Source organism: Rhyacophila brunnea, unplaced genomic scaffold, assembly GCF_057557595.1.
Source record: "Rhyacophila brunnea isolate RB1 unplaced genomic scaffold, BYU_Rbru_1.0 scaffold_13, whole genome shotgun sequence".
Lineage (NCBI taxonomy): Eukaryota > Metazoa > Arthropoda > Insecta > Trichoptera > Rhyacophilidae > Rhyacophila > Rhyacophila brunnea.
This window is the reverse complement of record NW_028232785.1, coordinates 9,385,732-9,404,684: the sequence shown is the minus strand read 5'-3', so window position 1 is coordinate 9,404,684 and position 18,953 is coordinate 9,385,732. Positions and strand designations below refer to the sequence as shown.

The window sequence follows — 18,953 nt, the reverse complement described above, 5'->3', positions numbered from 1 at the left end:
TTTGACAACACTTCACCATTTGTCTATGGTTAAAAAGAAGGCAGTTCGCTGTAAGGCTATGACAAGGCACTCGTCTGTCACTCTTTCTATAGTTTCTTCATAATAATAATTTATTTCCACTTCAATAGATTTTTCGTTCCTACAATAGAAGCAAAATGGACGTGAAACATGAACCAGAGAGCAGCGAATGTGATTCAGAAGGGCATAATTCGTTTGATGTACCTGTAGTGAATGCAAATAGACTTGATACTCACACTTATGTAAAGGATGAGAGTAACGAGTCTCATGGTTGTGTTTTTGAGGTTAGTGTTAAAACTGAACTAATATTGTGAGCCATAGTTAATTTACTTGTTTGAAAAGCTGTCTTATACTACTCTACTAAATTAGAGCTTTACTCAAAAATGTTTATAGATAAAGGTCAATAGATAACATATTTTGACAATCGTTCCAGACAAATATTTATTCTTTTTTAATCTGACAAAATATTATCAGTCTGGTATATTAATTCCATGATTACTATATTGTATAGTATTCTAGTATTCTAGGTCCAGCGGTTGTCCACTCGCCGAGCGACTTCAAGCCCATTGTCATTTCACCTGCTTAGCGAGCTCTATCACATCGCGTACTCTTGTGTATTTCATTATCAATTAAATTATTTTGTGATCTTTATGCGTTATGCCCAACATACACCTTTCCATTCCACGCTGCGCTATATATGCATTATTATGCTGTATCTTTTTTTTTTATTTAAAAGTCAACTTTATCAGACAAATAAAATCGTGTAAGTATTTTGTCCATTTTTTTATATCCGTTTTTCACGCAGATGAAGTCATAAGTAGGCGATTGGTAGTAGATAGTGATACGGGATATAATATGGCCAATCTAAATAAATATCTTCAAGGTTTACATAATTTCTTCCTCGTAATTGTGTTAATTTTCAATCAGATTACTCCATCTTCCATACCAACGCAATTCGTGCGATAAATACTTTATGTTGTCTATTTAATTCCTTTACTGTTCCCCTCTTATTCTGTATATATCCTAATCCTCTTCTTCCCAGATTACTGTCCAAAACAATTATATATTATTGAATGTTAAAGAAAATCTGTCATTTTTTTCAGAGCCCTTTAACGCATTTGGCCAGTATAAAAGCTGAGACTGATTGTCAGCTAGTTGACACCAAGACTGAGTTTCTTGATATCCCAATTTGCTCCCCAAAGATCCCCAGCCAGAATGTTCTTACTCAGAATGGAAGCCAGTCAAACAGGTATAATTAATAATCTCTTCTAAATTATTTGGTTGGGAAGAACTAAAGTTTTTCGACAATGAAATCAATGGTTTATTTAAATTTAAAGCGATAGGTATATGAAACATTGATTCATTACTCTCATTAAGTACTAATGAAGTTATCTTTCCTTGAATGGCAAGTTGGGGAATGCTGTATTTTTGTCCACTCATAATGTGGCCGAGGTATTGTAGTTTCCTGGTTTTGATACTACGTAGAACTTCTCGGTCCTTCCCCATTCGATTGAGAACTTTTACATTTGTCACCCGGTCAGTCCAAGGAATTTTGAGGATGCGTCTATACATCCACCCACATTCGTGACATCTCTTGGTTTAGCGTCCATACTTCCATACCATAGAAAAGAATTGAGAGAACATAACAACGTACCATACGCAGTCTCATACCTAGGTTAAGATGTCGATTGCTAAGGAGGCATCTCATTTTGAGAAAAGCGCTCCATGCGATCTCAATTATAGTTTTTAATTCCTGAGACTGGTTTCATTTCTCGTTGACCCATGTACCTAAATATTTATAATGGGTCACACGTTCGATTGGTTTGCTGTTAATGACAAAATTTGTGTTGGGTGTCTGGTGTCGCTTAAGGTTGTTGACGCTTCCAATTAAACTTATACTGGTTTTACAACCCCTAGGAGTTAGACAGTTAATAAATATGTCCTCCCTAATACAGCATTATAAGACTTGTGTGTGTGAGTGAATTTATACATAATTTCGTTGCAATTTATAATAATTACTAGAATAGTATTAGAAGTGATTTAAAATACATTATACTAGCTATTATTGTAAAGAATGATTACGAAATAAAGGCTGACATCAACATATTATTAATATTTTTTATTATAAATTTTCATTCAAATGAGTTACTTTATGTCTTTTCATGTTAGTAGATCTACTGCACGAGTAACTACATAGATCACACTTAAAAGTCTTCTCTCCAGAATGAGTCAATTTGTGTGCTTTCATGGTACTTGATTGTATACATGAGTAATTACATTTATCACATTTGAATCGTGTTTCACCGGAATGCGTCATTTTGTGTAACTTCAAGTAAGATGACCTGTTGCACGAGTAATCACATTCATCACACTTAAATGGTTTTTCACCAGAATGAATTATTTTGTGTAATTTTAGGCTACTACTATGAATGCATGAGAAATTACATTCGTTGCATTTAAATGGTTTTTCACCAGAATGAGTCCTTTTGTGCAATTTTATGTTAGAGAATCTGTTGCACGAGTAATTACATTCATCACACTTGTATGGTTTTTCACCAGAATGGGACCTTTTGTGTAGTTTCAGATTGCTACTGTTTATACACGAAAAACTACATTCATCACATTTTAAAGGCTTTTCACCAGAATGAGTCATTTTGTGTTTTTTCATGTTGGTGGATCTGTTGCATTCATAATTACATTCATCACACTTAAATAGTATTTCACCAGAATGAACCATTTCATGTAATTTTAGACTAGCGCGATGTAGACATGAGTAATTACATTCGTTGCACTTAAACGGCTTTTCATTAGAATGTCTCATTTTATGTATTTTCATATAACTTGATCTTTTGCACGAGTATGTACATTCATCACACTTAAATGGATTTTCGCCAGTATGAATCATTTCGTGTGATTTTAAGCCACTTGCTTTATGGCACGAGTAGCTACATTGAGTACATTTAAATCGTTTTAATACAGAACAGGCCGCTATTATCACTGTTTTTTTATGAAACCCTTTGTGAAGCTGCAGTAGATCTATCGATTCAAAAAAATCAAAACAAAAACAGCACACGAAATTTTTCTTATAAAAATTAGTTTTCATCAACTTTATAATAGCTACTAATCCTGGATTAAATACTTCTGATTTGTTAACAATACGTTTACCAGTATAACTCGAGACATTAATATTAGTAAAATATTTAGTGTTCTGTTTCACATCATTTTTAATATCGTTTTCATCAATTTGTATGTCTTCGTAATACGCTTCTGACATAGAATTACTTCTCGTCGATATGTTCCTTGTTACAGTGCTCGCAGTGGTAGCCTAAAAAACCATGGATGATTAAAAAATACCCATACTAACATAATATAATATTATACTGAAGGCTAGGATAACTAGTTAAAATTTAATCCAAACAATTTACTTCTACAACCATTAATGGTGTTAACTTTACTGTAAATTATTGGTAGAACGACATTGTGTTTATTAAAATTCAAATTCAATTTTAAAGCTTACTGTTATAATTTATCAAATTCTATTTCGACCACTGCAACTTTTATGGTACCATCATTGGAAAGTCGACGTTCTATATCTGATCAATATTTTCTTTTTATAATTATCAATGGTTTTGTTGACTCGCCAAACCTACTCGAAAGGGTGGGTTTCCATTGTCCATCAAGATTTACACGAAACCAAAATTTGTACCATGTCAGTCGTAGCGATTCTAATTATGCACAAAACCCTTTTATTCAGCGCTCTTGCTTAAATTATAATATGTATTTCTCCACCGTTGATCCTTTTATTAATTCACCTGTTTCATTTAAACGCGCTATCTCCAAAATTTTGTATATATAGATATATATATATATATATTATACTTTTATATATTATATTTTTTACGTTACTTTTTTTGTATATAAATTAATTATTCATTATTCTTCCTCATTATTCTCATGTAATTTTCTTATATAATTTCTTTATATTTTTGTTATTCTTACTAATCTATCTTGTTAGGCTTAACAATATTATACCTACTATATACATGGAAACTTTGCTGGTTGCAATAACTTTTCATTATTATATTTTAAATTTTTCAATATGTAACTGTTTGTTTCCTTAACCCTTATCATACCGGACCCGGAAATTTCCGTGATTAATGTTTATTCCTTTTAATACCGGACCCGGAAATTTCCGGTTTTTTTCCTGGCCGTAATTAATTTAATATTTTCAGCTATCTATAGAATTTTTCGAAAAATTTTGTTTTCCGAACAATTCGGAGAATTCCGAATCGGAGATATTGGAGACAGTTGGCGAAAGTTGGAGACAGCTGGCGAGAGTTGGGGACAGTTGGAGACAGTTGTCAAGAGTTGGAGACAGTTGACGTGAGTTGGAGTCAGTTGAAGACAGTTTTAGACAATTGGAGACAGTTGAAGACAGTTGAAAACATTTGGAGACAGTTGGCGAGAGTTGGGGACAGTTGGAGACAGTTGACGAGAGTTGGAGATAGTTGAAGATAGTTGGAAACATTTGGAGACAGTTGGCGAGAGTTGGGGACAGTTGAAGACAGTTGACGAGAGTTGGAGACAGTTGAAGACAGTTGGAGACAGTTTTAGACAATTGCAGACAGTTGAAAACATTTGGATACAGTTGGCGAGAGTTGGGGACGGTTGAAGACAGTTGGCGAGAGTTGGAGACAGTTGCAGACAGTTGGAGATAGTTGGAGACAGTTGGCGAGAGTTGGAGACAGTTTTAGACAATTGGAGACAGTTGGCGAGAGTTGGAGACAGTTGCAGACAGTTGGAGATAGTTGGAGACAGTTGGCGAGAGTTGGAGACAGTTTTAGACAATTGGAGACAGTTGACGAGAGTTGGAGACAGTTTTAGACAATTGGAGACAGTTGAAGACAGTTGGCGAGAGTTGGGGACAGTTAGAGACAGTTGACGAGAGTTGGAGATAGTTGAAGATAGTTGGAAACAGTTTTAAACAGTTGGAGACAGATGGCGAGAGTTGGAGACAGTTGGAGACATTTAAAGATAGTTGAAAACATTTGAATACAGTTGGCGAGAGTTGGGGACAGTTGGAGACAGGTGACGAAAGTTGGAGAGAGTTGAAGACAGTTGGAGACAGTTGACGAGAGTTGGAGACAGTTGAAGACAGTTTTACTCAGTTGGAGACAGTTGAAGACAGTTTTACTCAGTTGGAGACATTTGGCGAGAGTTGGAGACACTTGGAGACAGTTCGGATACTCCGAATCCCGAATTAAATGAATTCACCGGCATTAATAGATTGTCTGGAATAATGTCCAGACACACTCTGAAGGTGATTCCACAGATTGCAAAAAAACAGTATCCATCGCGAGTCTGCCAAGTATGTGCTGCGCATAAGAGGCGAGGAGAGACCAGATATTTTTGTCAAGAGTGCAATGTGCCCCTTCACAAAGGATCGTGATGGCAAAAATACCACACAATAAATAAATATTGATTGCATTGTCAAAAAATCTGAGTTTTATTCCAATGTCTCCATAAATATATCTTTTGTAAGCATTTTAGTACAACACTATGTAATGAAAGATTTTTCTGAAATCATGCCGGTGTGGGAGGGTTTTCTATTTATTTTTTGCTGGTATTGAAAAGGTTAACCAAAAAAAAAAAAAAATTACAATAAAACACAATATTATGTAGTATTTATGGCAGATAGTTGAACATTAATGTTTGAACCAATTTCTTGTGTTATCCTCTCCAAACAGTAATTACAAATCCCTATCTCTACTGGGCATACTGTTATCAGTGCTAGTCTGACCGCGAAACCTACAACATCAAGCATTTAAACCAACATGGACCTACAGAGTGTCTGTATAGACAGGCATCCAAGCCATTTTAACTCGTATATCTTAAGAGCATACTTCAGTGAAACAGTAAATATTTTTCAACTATAGGTGCGACGAAATTTTGAACTCGCTGGCAATCGGAGAGCGAAAGTAGAGCTGTGAATACGTCAATTTGTTTCATAGTGGCGACGGGGGTATTAATTCTTAAATCGTGTAAAGATGACTAAAAAACGTTACCCATTTACTTGAAAGAGAAAACATGTCAATGAATATAATATTATTAACGGAGTTACGCGGTTTTCGTGATTGAAAGTTTATAGCATAGCTACCTAAACCATAAAGTCTTGGTAAGGCAGGATTTCATTGAATTTTATAAACTGCAAATCTGCAAATTGTACTCGTAGTAAAATGAAAACAAATGAATGACTGACAAAGTTTGGTGCGCAATATTTATGTCGTTTCTAAATAACCTATTCCACCCCTCGCCACCGCATTATACTATATTATAATGTATACCGTGAAGTCCTAGAAGTACCCGACCTGACGTATAGATAGCAGTTGTTGTTTGAAAATAATGACTACGATAGAAAGTACCAACCTTATAAAGCTTACGTTTGAAGTTTGACGACGCTACGTTGTTCAGTAATTATTTGTCAGCCATCAACAGTGAACGCTCTCAGTTAATTTGTAAACATGGAAAAAATTGGTCATAGTTATGTGATACAACAGTTTCATTTGAAAGGCTTCAGTCCAACCAATATCAAAGCGGCGCTAGATTCTACTCTGGTGGTGTCTGCTCCTTTGTTTACAACAGTAACATATTGGGTGGCTGAGTTTAAACGAGCTCGGACGAGCTGCCAAGACGAACATTGCAGTGGTCGACCAAATGAGGTGACCACGCCAGAAATGGTGACGAAAATACACAAAATGGTATTGGATGAACGTCGACTGAAATTGAGCGAGCTAGCAGACATGGTAAGCATTTCAAAAAGTACTATACATCACATATTGGCTGAAAATTTGGACCTGAGAAAGATGTGCGCTAGGTGGGTGCCGCGATTACTCACAATGGAACAAAAACAGCATCGTGAGGATGTTTCAATCGAGTGTTTGGCTTAGTTTCACAGCAATAAAGCAGAGTTTTTGCATCTATTCATAACCATAGATGAAACATGGGTCCGTCACTTCACACCTGAGACGAAAGAAGTCAAAACAATCGACTGAAAGGGGAGAATCAGCTCCAAAGAAGGCGAAGACAGTTCCATCTGCAGGCAAGGTCATGGTGTCAGTTTTTTGGGATGCGCGTGGGGAATTTTCATTGATTATTTTTAGAAAGGAAAATCAATCAACGACGTGTATTATGCAAACCTATTGCAGCGTTTGAGTAAAAAAATCAAAAAAAAAACAACCGCATTTGGCGAAAAAGAAAGTTTCGTTTCAACAGGACAATTCATCAATTCACACATCCGTCATCGCGATGGCCAAAATCAATCAGTTAAAGTTCAAATTGCTTCCTCACGCACCCTATTCGCCAGATTTACCGCCCTCGGATTATTTTCTGTTTCCAAAATTGAAAAATGGCTCGGTGGTAAAAGATTTTCCAAAAATGAAGAGGTGGAGTCTGCGGTTGATGGCTATTTTGAGGAGCTCGACGATTCTCACCATAAACAGGGGATCGAAGCTATTGAACATCGCTGGGAAAAATGTATCGACCTAAAAGGAGACTACGTCGAGAAATAAAAATATTTTTTCCAAAATTTTTTGTGTTTTCTTTGTTAGGTCGGATACTTCTGGGACTACCCTCGTACCTAATAATAATAATAATTATATATATCTTTAAATTATAAAAGTGAAACCTGTGTATCTGTTGTCCATTCTGTGTGAGAACAGCCTGCTTGAGGATTTTCAGATTTAATCGAGGACACTGGAAACTCATCCTTCACACAGACTTGCTGAGCATCAGTCTCAGATTTAATATTGCCAAGGTCAGCGGCAGTGCTCTAAAAAATAAATACATCATGTAACAACATTTTAATAATATAATAAAAATCTTTGTGGAGAATCCTCTCAGGGGAAGACGTTATGTACATGCTGCTGTTATATTCTAAACTAGTATAAAGTTAATCTACTTGAGAGATGTGGTATATAATTGCTACAGTGTGGGTTATGTCCAACAGTTTATTTAGGTCAAACAAGCAGAATTTTATTGCAAGGCACCAAGATTACAAGTTTTCGTGGAAAATCGGAAAAGATTCACAATTCTCCAGGAAATTCCAAGGCCATCTTGTGAATTCAATTCATGGATCATACATATGTTGACACCATTAAAAGTGTCACCTCTTAAGGAAATCTTCTCTATAAAGGTCGGAAGCATTATCGATCTGACTCCTCATTCTCAACGCTAAAATGTACCTATTTGGTTTAGTTGACGATTTTAAAATTACATTGTCAGGCTCAAATAGAATTCTGCAAAATTTCGTCCAACAGACAAATGCAGGTAAAAGACCCGTCATCAGAGTGAACGGAGATGAGGCACACCAGACTGAAGGTGAAGAGAGACGTGGGTTACTCTCCGCATTCCGCGGCAAAAGTTACGTTTATCGTAATAGATTTATGGGTTTCCATCGTGTGTATTTCTTCCTTGTTTCCTCGACATTTCGAAGCACATAGAAACCCTGATAATATTAATAGGGATTATGGGCTACGGTTTAAAACGTCATGGCTTCCGGCACTGTCAGCAAAATCCAATATTCGATCCGGTATCTCTAGTGGTAATTATTGAGACATTACTCTGAGCAACGTTTGCTCTTAGCTAATCAGATTCCTTTTGGCATTTTTATAGCGACGTTTGCATTCATACAGCTACACTTACTACACTTCATCAAAATACATATTATTAGCATCTCTTGATAATGGTCTCTGCAACGAGCCCTAAACGTCGAGGGAAGAAGTAGACACGGTGGAAACCCAAAAATCTATTACGATAAAAAAACAACTGTGAAAGTGTCAATTTATATTATCGATTTTCGTTCGCAGTTTTCTTGACACTTGGATTATGTCTTTCGGCACGTCGATAATTCTGCCAGCATGGCTCAGTAAAATCGCATTATTATAGGTATAGTAGTTAGGTCCTCCTCCCACGGCGCAACAGAAATCTGGTGGAACTGGTTGGTGTTGGTACCCATAAACTGACCAATGTGATGATTCGCACACGACGCTACTGAAACCACTTGAAATAATAATCACATAACCTCAAACTGTCAAACTGGACCATCAGCTGTTTTGTACAAAAACCAACAACACGCACGCTGCCGCGTTAACTTTTATAAAATTAGGTTATTTCAATTTTGCTTGTCTTGTACTTTTGACGTCTTGGGTTGTAAATGGTTTTTATAGCATGACACTTGTTCGCAGTGCTACCAATTTTGGTAAGAAAATATGATTTTTCACCGAATCTAATGATGTTGGTACCACTGTTGTACTGTGACTGGAAACTTGAGAGACCGCGCGACAAGCATGTCGCATCTCTTCGCGACCGTTTTGAAGCCGAGAGATTCCAGTCTCGCCGTCAGCGAGCCGCCATTGAAATACATTAGCTAGATACTGGCAGGAATTTTAGTTTCAGTTCGACGGACATAAGTTGCGCCGTGGGAGGATGGCCTTAGTCATTGTAGATGCTGTAACCTGGATTAATGTTCGTGTCAATATGTCACCGAAGCAGAAGCAGCAAGATAAAATCAGCCTGAACTCACAATCAAGAGGGAATACCCAAAGCTCCCACATCGGGTCTTTTTACTGGTTCTCCGCCGTCGCTCGCTGCCATTTGTCAGAGAGCGCAGTTTTGCCAACCGAACTATTATAATTATAGTACATTTTGGTCCGCGTACTATTAAAAAAGTAAAATTTTCGTGCGCGTACTATTAAAAAATATAGTAGTTACGTCAAAAATACCAAAATTTTGAAAAATAGAATTGATTGAATTCGCCGGTTAGCTTTTTTCGGTCGTAAGAGGTGTTTAAATAAAGCAGGGCATCGGAATTTCTCCAATTCTCCGTTTTGTTTATGTGACAAACAAAAAACTTACATTTTCAACACGTCCTATAATTTTTGCCGCAATACTATCATTTTCTTGGACCGCGTACTAACTATAATTCGATGACAAAAAGATAGCTGAATTCCAAAATGGCGACTGACAGCTAAAGACGGCGGAGGACCAGTCACAACTACCCCCACTTCTCCTATCATAGGTGACACCATAGACTAATATACTATATACTATAGATAGGCCACTTCAATGTGTAGAAGCGGTTCAAAATCATTCTATATATATCTCTCTCTAATTTGGACTGGAGGTCTTCGTTTTAAAAAATGGCTCGAATCTTAAAACTGGAGGTCTTCGTTTTAAAAAGTGGCTTGAATCTTGGACTGGGACTTAGGCGGGAATTAAAAACAAAAAAATATTATATGTTTGACATTTTATTTTTTGAAATACAGAAACAGCATATAAAATAAAAATATAAATACATAATATTACAACAAAATATCATCAGATTATCTAAAACAGAATGTAATATGACAAATTCAATAAAATCTTAAATCAAAGTAAGGTTTAACATTTTTTAATTAACCACAAGAAATTTTACTGAAGGCTTATATAATTTATATTAAATGAGATAGCATTTAATTGGAAGAATTCCATTTGCAATGCAATATTGAAACTATGTACACTGATAAATGAGCGGAAAAAATTGCAAAAATAAATAGGTACATTTTCATTATAGACGATTAACGCCATGTTAATTTAAATACTTACACAAATTAATTCATGTAGTTTTATTTTATAGATTCAAGGTTCAAAATGATAAAATGTCATTTACTCTTAAAGAGTAGCATATTATGATTCTCGCTAGAGAATCGATTTTTTGAGGAACATATTAGTTTATTTAAAGTACCCCTTAAAATATCAAATTTATCAAAAATCATGAGAATTTTTATCCTTATGTATAAGTAGGTAGGTACCTACATAATAATATATTCATTATCTTTAAGTTTGTAATAATAAGCCATAGCTGTTTTAATATTATTAAGGTTGAGAAATTCAAATTAGTATTATTTATAATCAAGCTGCATTTGTGTGGTAACTTGCAAAGTGGATTTGATATTTTGATATGATTATTGATAACTTTAGAAATTAGTAAATAAATAATAATAAAAAATAGTAAAATTAATTATAAACTAAATAATACCATACAAATACAAATTATTTCCTATTTTTGTAATTATATTTAGTAAAGCGATCCCTGGCGGCAGACTTAACAGGATCATTGCCATTATACCTGCAATTTCTACCGCTCAGTATTCGGCACACATCCTTACACCACCAGTGTAAGAGAATCCTTATACTTAATGATGATATATAATTTATAAAGACATCCTTATGATTTTGACAATTAATAAAATCAAAATTGACATCAAGCAGTATCTGAGAATGAATTTTCTTTTTCAAACCTAATGAGTGACATTCATTTTTTAAAAAGTGATTAATAATTTGCTTCATATGGTTAAAGGTATTAATAATATCCGCAGATGGATATCGAAGCCAATGTTTATGGGAATATTCGCGAGCAGTAATGATGGCCATGCCTGACGCATTAGGGTCGCCAAAAGAAAAAGCATTGCACAGAGAACATTGTTTAAAAATTTTTTTTTGTATCTTTCTTATTATATAGCCAGCAACGTAAGTTGAGCTGCCGGCTTCCAAAGATGTCATACTCTCAGATATTATTGTAGATTCAGAAAATAAAATGTTGTTTTCTGAATTTGTACATGTATCTTTCGCAGGGGTAATGTCTTGTCGATCACTCAGAAGTGCTCTAAGTGGTCGTAGACATTTCCCTGCATTATCTTCCTCACAATTCGAACCTACTGAGTGAGACGATACCATGTTGTTCATGAGTAACGTCTTGTACGCGGCTTCAAATCCTGAGCAAGTCGGCATAATATTTCGCACCCCCTGACTTCGAATAGATCCGTAAAAGTTCTCCAGGGAGTCTTGGTTAAAATGCCGAAGAAGCAATGATTTGAAACCGCGACCGTTCAGTTCTCTCCATATGTCTCGTAAAGCCTTAATAGTAAAAATCCAATTCCCCAAGGAAGGTGGCTTACTACATTTACCATTGTCATCAACAAAATCCATAGAGCTGAGTATGGCGATAGCCTCTGACCAAAATTTCAAATGGTTTGACGTTTCAGTCAGGGCGGCTCGTAATTCTTTACCTTTGACGGCAATTGCGAAACTACTGTTGACAGAGTCAAAGAGTTTATCAAAGAAGAGTATAATTCGAGCTGTTTCGCGTGCTTCGCTCGGGATATAGTTGACATCTGAAAATAAATAAAGTCAATTAGACATAGGTACCTAATAATATTCTTATTAGGTATCTACTCGTTTCACTATACGAGTATGTCGTATTCGATTATATTGTTATAATGAATTATTAGTTATGAAAATATTTTAATTAGCTTAGTTATTTTAAATTTTCAGATGTGATGATTTCAGATGTTTACATTTATACTATGAGTAATTATTTATCAACTGAAATGGCATAGGAATGCGAAAATCTTCTACATGTAGGTAATCAAACAAAGCTAATCTGGGAAATCTGAAAGCACTATTAAATTTAAAACATCATTCAGTAATAGGCAAATAGGTACATACTGGCAAAATGTAGCATTATCGCACCCACCGTGTGACTAAAAATCTCACTGGCATATTTGACTTTCATTTTGGGAATCTTATCAGGCTCTACATGATAATCTGTCAATTTTGGTAACACCCTCATATCGTTTTTTGTAACATCACAATGATATACTTGCTGTAGGTGTTCCCATTTTCCAACTAAAATTTTCCCCTCAATTTTGCACCTTATAGATTTACCGATCGAATTATTTCTCATTCCTTTAAGTAAATGAGGAGGATCAAATAATGGTATTACTTTTTTCCCCTCAACCTCAAAGAAACTATCCTCATCCTTCCATAGCGATTTACGGTTTTCGTCGCTTAAATACGATCTTTTTGTCTGCTGGATGAGTTGCTTAATGGCAGACTCATTACTCTTGCCTTGATCGCAAACTGTTGCAATAACTCTTAGTCCAGTTGAGTTGACAGCTTTAATAACGGCTCTCAACTGAAACATGAGTTCAGGTGTTTTCGTTGACCCTGTACAAAATGTGTAGGCAACAGGTTGTTTAAATTTACGGCGTATGCCCCTTATCATGAAAACAAGAACATGATCAGCAATTTGATTGCTCCTTCGATTATTGCCAAAGTCTTCGAAGCCTTCGATTCTGTCCTTCCTTTCATCATATAGTAAACGGGGACTCAGACTCATTTCATCAAAGAGCAATGTGCAATATCGATGGTGCGGTGGTATTCTACGCACCATCTGTTTGAGGTGGGAAAATAATTGATCATTTATGCCAGTGGAGATTGGTACTCTGTTAAGAACCTTCAGCAATGTTCGTGGGGCAGGCAACACAAATATCTTGTATAAAAATCTGTATGCTTTTGGGCTTTGCTTATATATTGACAGCGAAAGTATTTTTTCGTCTTCCGTAAACCGTCTTCCTCTGGCCTTCTTACCAGACTGGAGCATTTGAAGACCAGTAAAGATCTTTGCAGAAGCTGTCATGTTCTCCGTAACCTGCATAAATGCTGTGTTTTTCCCCAATACTTTCGCTGCATGGAGTCTACTTCTAAAACTCTTATTTTTTTTTAATGCCCTTAACATCTGCCTTCGAAAATCTGTTGCTGTTTTATGGAGTACTCTTTCCTTGGGGGTGAGTTGATTAGTGCGAGACACTCCGACACGTGCCAAGAGACTATCATATGTTTTACCTGGAATATTAAAAATAAAAAAATATTTATTTACTTATATAATGAGAAGTCTGTAAGTTTTAAATTTTATAGAATGAGCCTTTAACCATTGACAAAAAAACTAGAGATATCAGTTAGTAGGTAGGCACCTTTACCTAGAATGTTTTCCAGAATTTCTTATAGGTACCTAATCCTTCTCACACAATGTCTCTAACATATTTTTGAATCTAATGAATATAGAAAATTGTATCATCTTCACTTGGGGATAAATATTACAGCATCCTGGCACCCAGAATGCAACATTGGCATTCATGATAATCTGGTTCCATTATTTTAAATTTTGTTAACTATCTACCTACCTATATAATAAGCGTTTTTTCAGTGGGCCTTTTATCTGATGTGAATGTATGTCGCATCTTTCTTTTTAGGAGATATGGATTTCAATCACTTGCTGAACCAATTAGGTTCATACATAGGTAGGTACGTACATTGAATAATAAAATGTGAATTTTCCAAACTTGGGGTTCAAATCAAAGATTTTATGCTTACAATTAGGTACATGTTAGTATTTATTTAGCGCTGATAATGTTAGGGTTAGAATCATAAAATCTTACTTACGTTTCTTGTCCAAGTTATTCGAAGTGATAGACCTCTTCACTAGCGGTACCGGTTGTTGATGGGCCAAAAACAATGGTGTGGATTCCAGACGTTCAACTGAAATCATAACATAATTACTATTATTAGTAGGAAAAATAGGAATTATTGCAATTCGATTACGACTCTGGGGAACGACTCAAAATTGAGTTTTCAACAAAGGGTTGGAGTGAAGCTCGGAGCTGGAGCACGGAGCAGTGGAGCAAGGGGGTTTTAACCGGATCACCGAAAATTTGTACTGCCCACTGCTCCGGAAGCTTTTTTTATTATTAGGTAAATGGGGTATAGGTGTATATTTGTATAATTAAATAGACAGTTTTCAAAACTTTTAAAACTAATATTGTTTTCTAACATTTGTATACGTATAATACCTATTAAAAGTTGATAGAACTAGCGCAAGTAATAGGGAGCAGTCCGCTCCAACCCCCTGGTTTTCACGATCAGGGCTACCGTGGCAGACGGTTTCCTTGAGAATTTGCCAATGTAATATGCGCTTAAGTCAATGCCAAACATGTTTTCGACATATGAGAGTAATATAGACAGATTATTAATTGTAACATGGTCTGTCGGGTGAGAAAAAAATATGACTTACAATGGTTCTGCTCATTAGAGATGTAAGACAGTAAGCTCGACTGTGGCAGAAGTGCTTCTGCTGACTCCCTGGACCGAACAAAACAATCCTCAGATATCCGGTTCAATGGATCATCATAATGTGAAACTGAAATTGTGCAAAAAAATAGGTGGATCTAAATTGTATTTGTCTTTTATTCTACAATTTGTTTAATTTTATTTAACTTCTATTTAGTTTTAGAACCTAAAGTCAATTAAAGTCTAGCCGTATTGTTTCTTATGCTCAGTGTATATTATAATCATTATACTTAATACTACCCCGTTTGGAAAATTTGTAAAACCAAGACTGTGTTTATAATATTATGGTGTATGTTTTAGTTTTAGATTAATAGCAATTGCGACCTAGTAATATAAATTACTTTGTTTCTTGTTCTTGTTTTCTATTCTTGTTGGTGTCTCTTGTTGCCTAACCCTAAGAGGACATACACCCTCTGTAAAGATTCCATAAGACCATTATAATTCTGTGTCATTATTATAACCAAGTGTCAGTTATTGTTAATATTGATTGTTTAGTATTTTTGTAAATCACGGCTTCGATCTGCCAACTAGCGACATCTGCACAAAGCAGACTGATTCTTTTTATAGAGGGGTTTAGCTCCAAGGTCAAAATTTATCTCTGATGCTGCTCAAATTCTCGATGACTTCATTTCTTACTTTTGCTTTTAATAATAACCCTAATTTAAATCCTTTAAAAATAAATTAGATTCACTACACAGTAGTGTTAAACCAATCGAAGGATTTGTTGACCTGTATTTCCTCATGTCAGGGGTCATTATCATACTATTAATGACTTGTTAATTTATAAGCTTGTATTTCTTTATAACTCGACTAAACATAGGGGCAGACAATATATCGTGGCTTGTCCCAGATCGGCATGAGTACCAATACTATTAATCTACACCGACACAGCCACTACGACTCCCCAATATTCACCTAGAAATAAATAAACTTCCAGAGGAAGAGGTTACCGCCATCTGTTGAGCGCTTCAGGAAGTAGACTTTCCAGTATAATTTCTATTAGAATTCGATAAGCTATTACATTGTCACTATTATATTATACCTTTCGACCATTAGATCCCCTGTGCCAATAAACGTTCTCAGTGGGCGAACGAACCCGGCGTTTAATTCATATTGATCTCAATATATATATAGATTAATTGTAACATGGTCTGTGACAGAAGAAAAATATGACTTACGATGGTTCTGCTTATCAAAAGTGTCAGACGGCAAACTCAAATGAGGTAGAGGTGATTCTGACTCCATGGGTTGATCTAAAAAGATAAAATTAATTGTATATGCTTTTAGAATCAGACACGGGAGACTCATTTCTATAAAATTTCAAAGATCAGAATTCAGAACAGATTTCGAAATGAAGTTGAAACATGGGTATTTGATTACCTATAATAAGATTAAATAATCATGGAATAATATAAAAATTCTTTAGATACCTATTACAATAAACGATAATAAACAATAAATTCAAAGCAGGTTTTTTATGTATGCTTATGAAAAATCTTTGTGGGCTTTCCAAGATCTACATCATATTATTGAGCTAAATAAAAAAAGAACACCTAAAGATACATTTTTAAAATAAGCATATGACCCCATGTCTTTTCAGTTGTAAAAAATAATATATTATTCTTTGCTGCTACTCTTAAAGCAAAATGATATGATAATAACACCTACCATTATCACAAAAAGCTAGTTATCTTATGAATATTACGATACAAAACTGAAATGTCATCTTACCCGGAAGAAGGAGTGATGGAATTGCTAACACACTCAACCTGTTATGTCTTAGACGGAATTTGCTGTTGAAATGACAGGTGCATATCCGACGATTATCATAAATAAATTTAGGGTCCAAATCCGACAAGTTGCCACCACTGGACTTTACCCACTCCAGAAACCTGTCTTTATGTTTTTCGGGTTGTGGGTACCGATGCAGCACCGCTTCAGCTGAAATTTATGAGTGCATGGTTTTTAATATGCATGGCATATCGTGGTATAGTGTTGATTAAAAATGCATGAAGCGCTGATTATTTTTAGTGAAGTAGGTACCTACTGAGAATTGATTAACAATTATGTATTATTATGTAGATGGAAGCTATATATTTATTTTCATATTTAAATTGAACAATGTTTGCATAAAGAAATGTTTTAATGTGTGAGGTAGGTATACATTTTGTACAATAATTGATATAATAAGCGAAATTTGTTATATATTATACATATTATCATTTTTATGTGAAAAAAAATTACTTACGTGCTAAACTATCACACCCTTTTACTGCACACCTATCCTTCGACATTATTTAATAAATTTTATCTAATATTAATTATTACTAGTCAATTATTACGAAAAATATTCAATTTCACACACGTTTTAGCATATTTCGATGTGTTTTTCACCAATCCGATTGTGTTTTGTTTCTTATTCATTTGACATTTGAAAAATCCAGTAAACAAAATATAAATATTCAAAATAAGAACTCTCGACCTAATAAAATTATTTTCAAAGGATAAATGTTATGACGTATTATATTCACGATATGGTCATAGAGTAAATTGAATCGAGATTAAGGTACAAATTTACTGACGTATATTTATGTTTGGCCCATGATATAAACTTGTAATCTCTATCTGTCTATCCGTTTGTCTGATTTTAACGCAAAATCCACTCAACCGATATACCAATTATACAACCGAATATAGCAATTCAAATGACAGAAAGGAGTAGAATCAGGCTAGGGAGGTCTTTATCCAGCAGTGGATTGGTTCAGGTCGATGTTGATAAGGATGATAGAAATAGGTATACTATCACGAATTTGTTTAACCGCTAGTAGTAGATTCAGGTTGCGGAACCCTTCATCCAGCAGTGGATTGATCCTAGTTGATGATGATAACGATATGAATATGTATATAAATATAATATCACTTATAGTAGGTATGGTATAGTAGGTATGGTATAGGTAGGTATTTTTTTGCAACTACACTAACATCCATATATCACAAATTAAATAATATGTTACAATTTATTATAAATTATAACAATATACCTAATAAACATGCTGCACAATAAAAACTCTCTAATATGAAATATTATTAATAAATTATCTAGAGGATAATTAAATAACTGGAAATAATTGAAATAAGATTTCTCCACTTGATAAACACAAGGTTCAAAGAATATATTTATTTTATAAAGAAACATTAATAAATAATGAAGAGATAATAAACATACATTATAATTATTTAATCCTTCACGATCCTGCTGGGTGTCGTATTTGTTTCAAAAAGATTTTTTCTAGTAGTTATATATTTTTCAGAAGTGTTTTAAAATTATGTAAGTATGACATTTCTAAATCTTGTAATTATTCGTTGAATAAAAAAAATATTTATTACACATGGCAAATATAAATGTACAATATAGCTGGATAACATCTATGATAGCTGGTCACATTTTTCACCGCCATTTTGTAACAGTAGTTCTAGTAGATATCTACAATATCCTGTCACATGACATACCGCCATTTTGTTAAGCAGTCGATCCAACAGATCTCTACAGTCTGGACTGCATACAAATCATTTAATACCTCTTAGGTGTATGCCTGATACACCCCCCTGGGTGACACTGTTAGTACTTCTATGCGACAAGGGTAATCGATTTAACTTTACGGAGCAATAACTAACCTCAAATGTGTATTTGTCGTCGTCTAGATTCTCTTGCTTTACATGAGGAAGGCGCTCAGGGCTGTTTGGATATTTTAAAGGCACATTCAACGAAAGTTGTCCTGCGCCCTCAGGTTCTAAATCTTCTGGTTCACGTTTAATATCCATCTTTGGTAATTGCCTATGCGGTGCAGCGAAGCCGTGGCATCTGACAGCTGTGAGAGTACCTATGCTTTATTATCTATGGTAGATATTTTCGAGATTAGTGCGGTATTGCC

The 18,953-nt window shown here is 34.9% G+C and overlaps 1 protein-coding gene and 1 long non-coding RNA gene across 3 annotated transcripts; one reads left to right on the top strand and one right to left on the bottom strand.

The window, feature by feature from the left end:
• The first annotated feature begins 62 nt into the window (after window positions 1-62).
• LOC147076406 (uncharacterized) lies at window positions 63-5,510 on the top strand. Of its 2 annotated transcripts, none has more exons than XM_085940267.1 (3): window positions 63-302; window positions 1,122-1,267; window positions 4,251-5,510. In XM_085940267.1, exons 1-3 carry the CDS (start codon window positions 156-158, stop codon window positions 4,258-4,260), a joined length of 303 nt encoding a protein of 100 aa, XP_085796393.1. In that variant the 5' UTR covers window positions 63-155; the 3' UTR covers window positions 4,261-5,510. The 2 variants fall into 2 exon arrangements, with proteins under 2 accessions (XP_085796393.1, XP_085796392.1); XM_085940266.1 differs by lacking the exon at window positions 4,251-5,510 and adding an exon at window positions 3,328-3,507.
• On the bottom strand, window positions 2,143-18,916 carry LOC147076405 (uncharacterized). Its single transcript, XR_015069299.1, has 3 exons — window positions 18,697-18,916; window positions 7,703-7,846; window positions 2,143-3,343 (listed from the first exon to the last, which is right to left on the bottom strand). It is a non-coding gene; the product is annotated as an uncharacterized LOC147076405 (long non-coding RNA).
• Window positions 18,917-18,953: the final 37 nt, after the last annotated feature.

Excerpts from the sequence above, each read along its gene's own strand:
- LOC147076406 (XM_085940266.1), top strand. The coding sequence starts at position 156 with ATGGACGTGAAACATGAACCAGAGAGCAGCGAATGTGATTCAGAAGGG. Across the intron at positions 303-1,121 it reads CTCATGGTTGTGTTTTTGAG|AGCCCTTTAACGCATTTGGC; the intron begins GTTAGTGTTAAA and ends CATTTTTTTCAG. Across the intron at positions 1,268-3,327 it reads AATGGAAGCCAGTCAAACAG|TGCTCGCAGTGGTAGCCTAA; the intron begins GTATAATTAATA and ends TCCTTGTTACAG.